The sequence below is a fragment of the Daktulosphaira vitifoliae genome, unplaced genomic scaffold (genome assembly GCF_025091365.1).
Source record: "Daktulosphaira vitifoliae isolate Bord-2020 unplaced genomic scaffold, ASM2509136v1 Scaffold_2, whole genome shotgun sequence".
NCBI lineage: Eukaryota > Metazoa > Arthropoda > Insecta > Hemiptera > Phylloxeridae > Daktulosphaira > Daktulosphaira vitifoliae.
The window spans coordinates 35,156,397-35,160,861 of record NW_026099573.1 but is presented as its reverse complement, the minus strand read 5'-3'; the positions used below and the strand labels follow the sequence as shown (position 1 = coordinate 35,160,861).

At 30.4% G+C, this 4,465-nt stretch overlaps 1 protein-coding gene across 1 annotated transcript in view; it reads left to right on the top strand.

Moving 5' to 3' along the window:
- The window catches only part of LOC126898193 (uncharacterized), a 41,005-nt gene extending 37,054 nt beyond the window's left edge, over window positions 1–3,951 (top strand). The window contains exons 2-8 of the mRNA XM_050672134.1: window positions 375–1,215; window positions 1,273–1,383; window positions 1,463–1,546; window positions 1,627–1,707; window positions 1,772–1,813; window positions 1,894–1,962; window positions 2,030–3,951. Of these exons, the coding sequence (XP_050528091.1) occupies window positions 1,044–1,215; window positions 1,273–1,383; window positions 1,463–1,546; window positions 1,627–1,707; window positions 1,772–1,813; window positions 1,894–1,962; window positions 2,030–3,951 (2,481 nt within the window). The 5' untranslated portion in view covers window positions 375–1,043. The remainder of the gene's footprint in view (window positions 1–374; window positions 1,216–1,272; window positions 1,384–1,462; window positions 1,547–1,626; window positions 1,708–1,771; window positions 1,814–1,893; window positions 1,963–2,029) is intronic.
- The last annotated feature ends 514 nt before the right edge of the window (window positions 3,952–4,465 follow it).

Below are 4,465 nucleotides of genomic sequence, written 5' to 3'. Positions count from 1 at the left end.
GAACTGTGTACTGAAAATTTATTGTTAGTGAAGTTATGACAGTTGAACGGTCAAATATTTGTAGAAAACATTATCGATAATATTACGAAGTCAGTTGATAAAAAAGTAAGTATTTTCATGTTTATTTCTATAAAATTTCAATGTGACACATTTTTTTATAAATGTATTAATATACTTTAGATGAACGTTATTAATAAAGATTGGTTAAATGGGATGAAAATTAAACACAGAATGAATGTATCTGATCTTAAAGTAGGAGTTCAGTTCAAGGTTTTGGGTTTGTACGTGATGAGATCAAAATATTCTAATGAAACACCAGTGGCTAAGGTGAAGCTTGACGATGAACCATCATTTCAAATTTATTTGCCAGCGAGGTTTTCATTTACTCGAGAAAATCTGGCAAAAGGAATCGATAAAGATCTTAAGATTATATCTAATGGACGAAAAGATCAAAGTTCGAGTTATGACATAATGTTTATATGAATTAATTTTGTGTTTGAAAAAAATGAAAATAAAAAATATTGATAATTAAAAATTGTATTACATATAATTTAATCTCTAATGAAAATTTTAAGAATAGTTATGGGTAAAATAAACAAACGCATGTATTTTAAATTATAATGTGTAAACTAAAAAAAAAAAATCCCACCGTTAAAAGTATATACATGAATTGAAAAATGAGTGTAAAAGTAATTACTTGAAATAATAATTTGCAAACTTAATGTCTACAAAGTACAGATAACAGTAAAAAAGAGCAATGTATACGTCTATAATACGACATCAGTAAAATAACTTGATGAAAAAGAGTATATATAAAGGTGTTATAAAAGGTGTATTAAGCGTGTGAAAACGTCTATTAAATAAAAATTTCTTGGAAAATCATCTCCAGCCTGAGGACTGCTGCACGTTGGCATAAAATGTGCTGAGGTTTACAAAATGAAGTACATAAAACCGAGAAAAACTCTCCTTTCTGGTTTAATAGTATTTCATTTGTTTAATCGACACCTTAGAGTCTTCTCTATTTCAATATCATAATCATCATTATGTGTTATTTGTGTGATACTTGTGGAATGAAGTTCAATTTTTTGAAATCATTGATACGTCATGAGCAAACAGTACACAACAAAATTTTATATGGCTGCAGTTTGTGTTCGAAAAAATTTTCGAGAAAAGATAATTTCTCAAGACATGTTCAGCATACACACGGGTTAATAGGTTAGTATTGTATTTAAATCTCAAAAATGTATTTTTTATTAAAAATGTATTTAATAGGAACTGATAAAGTATTGAAAATGCGTTCTGTAAATATAGAAAAAGAAATAAAATCGGTTTGTGTGAAAAATGTGGTTAATTACGGTGCCAGCACCTCGAAAAATTTTTACGGTGAGCATACATAATAATATTATTCGCGTTTATTTTATATTAACTCAAATATTTTAATTATTAAAATGTAATTCAATAGATAAAGGTAATTCGGTTAAGGAAAGCGAGAGAAAAAATACTGATACAAAATTTTCTAATACTAGAGACAGCGATGATGAGCTTTGTAAGTTGAAATAAAAAAATTGATAAATCGTATTATTACTATTATTATTATTATTATTATTATTATTATTATTATATCAGTGCTAGAAGCTGCAAATAAGATAGATGCAAATTCAATGGACGTTCAAGTGGTAACCGTTTATCCTGGTGATATCGAAAGTTGTTAGTATAAAATAATAAAAATAAAAAAACCAATAAATGTTATAGTCATATAATATTTTTTTAGGGATTGACCGGTTTTCAGAAGATATCGAGTTTGAGGATATTAGTAAGTCATAATTCAAAGTAATTAATTTTTAATAAATTTTTATCAAGTGGAATTTATAAAAAAATACTCTATATTATTAGGTCAAAATAACAAAACGATCGGAACTGGGATAGAACACGCGTATCACTCTAATCAATCAAAAACAAATAGTAAGATAAAAATGTGAATTTAAATAATATAATACATAAATTATTAACGATATTAATTATATTTCAGGTGATTGTGTAAAAATTTCGCGTGCGAAAAAAGTTCAATCGATTTTTTCGGAGAACATCAATGTACATAGAATAGAAAACAGCAATCCATGCTCCATAAATGAATTTATCAAACAAAACAGTAATAGCATTTATGATGTATTTGAAAATGCTATAAGAACACATACAGCTGTGAAGACATCTTTAGATCTAGTTACTACGTATGAAAAAATAATTTTAAGCAATAATAATGTAAACACACCCGTTATTACTCAAACACTTAGTATTTCCCCATTTATTTTAACACCGTCGAGTAGTATCTCCGAGTGGGTTACTACTATTACACATCTACTACAGAAAAAGTCCGAAGAGGTAGAAACTCAAGGTAGTGGGTGGGTATTCAGAGGTGTTGTTTTCTTAGATATTAATACTTTCAAGTATGATCCATTAAGGGGTGGGTGTCATTTTAATTTACCAAAAAAATTATTTCGAAAAAATGCAATTGTAAATATTAAATGTAGGGAGGAAGATTGCTTTTATTGGAGTGTGGTTGCTAGTTTATTTCCGGTTCAGTCACGTAATGTGGATGTGACTAAACCAGAGTCGTATCCACATTATAATACAGTTTTGAATACTCGAGGTTTGCGAATACCTTTACTTCTAACCGACATAAGAAAATTTGAAGAAAAAAATGATATAAGTGTAAATGTTTACACTTACATCGGTGAAAAAATTACGGGTCCTCTACACTTGACCAGAAATAAACGTAGCAACCACGCAAATTTACTTTATTTAGATCAAAAAGACAAACCTTTCGGACATTTCTGTTGTATTTCGAACTTAGAGCGATTAGTTTCCGTTCAACTTTCAAAACATAAATCTCACAAATTTTTATGTGATGGCTGTCTATTATTCTTTTATTCAGAAGCAAAACTACTCACTCACCAACTCGAAAACTGCATGAAGGTTAAAACGGTTCTACCGAAACCCCCCAAACACATGGTTAAATTTCAAAATTTCCATATGCAATTCCCCGTGGAATTCGTAATTTATGCTGATTTTGAATCAATTCTAACACCTATTGCTACATGCGATCCTCAACCTGATATTTCTTATACCAATCAAATTAATATACACGATCCCCACAGTTTTTCATATCATATTAAATGTTCTTATGATGAAAATTTAGATCGCATGGAAGAGTACCGGGGGGATAATTGCGTGAAGATGTTTATTTCTAGGCTTAGGGAAGATATTATCCGTATAAGCGACATTTATTCTAACCCTATACCAATGGAAGCGTTATCTATTCAACAACAATATAATCACCATACAGCAACAACGTGTCATATTTGTAATGGTGAATTACGCTTCCATGATAAGGTAATGGATCACTGTCACTTAACGGGTAAATATCGTGGTGCGGCGCATAGAGATTGTAACCTGAAATGTTCGGTTCCATCTTTTATCCCCATAATTTTACATAATATGCAAAATTACGATTCTCATTTTATTATTACGGAACTCGGTTTTGGTGATGATGACGAAGGAATTGAAGTTATAGCTAAAACCAATGAAAAATATATGTGTATAAAAAAAACTGTAAAAACGACAAATAACAACCGGATAACCATTAAATTTATAGACTCATTAAATTTTTTACCATCATCATTGGAAAAATTAGCTGAAACTTTAATTCCTGAGCAATTTAAAATTACTAGGAAAATGCATTCTAATGATGAAAACTTTAAGTTAATGTGTCGTAAGGGAGTGTTCCCATATGAGTATGTAACTGATATGAATGTACTGAACGAATGCATTTTACCACCTAAAACCGCGTTCCGTAGTATATTAAATATGAGTGACATAACAGACGAGGATTACGACCATGCAAAAAAAATCTGGNGATTACGCCCATGCAAAAAAAATCTGGGAGAAATTTAATTGTTCAACTTTGGGGGAGTATTCCGATATATATTTAAAAACTGATGTTTGTCTTTTGGCTGATATTTTCGAAAATTTCAGAAGTGTTTGTTTAAAAAATTATGGGCTTGATCCTTGCCATTATGTTACTTCCCCGGGGATAAGTTTCGACGCTATGAAGCGAATTACTGGGGTTAAATTACAACTGATGACCGATATGGAGATGGTTAGCTTTATTAATAATGGGATTCGAGGGGGAGTATCTCAATGTTCATCTCATTATAGTAAAGCTAATAATAAATATGTTGATGACTACGACCCGTCGAAGCCATCAACATATTTATTATATCTCGACGCTAACAATCTCTATGGTGCAGCACTTAGTCAACATCTTCCCTATGGAAATTTTGAATGGATGCCACAATCTGAGATTGACGTTTTAGACGTTTCGTCAATCGAGGACGATAGTGATTGGGGAGTAATCCTAGATGTAGATTTAGAGTATGGTGAGCATTTACATAATGATCATTCAGAC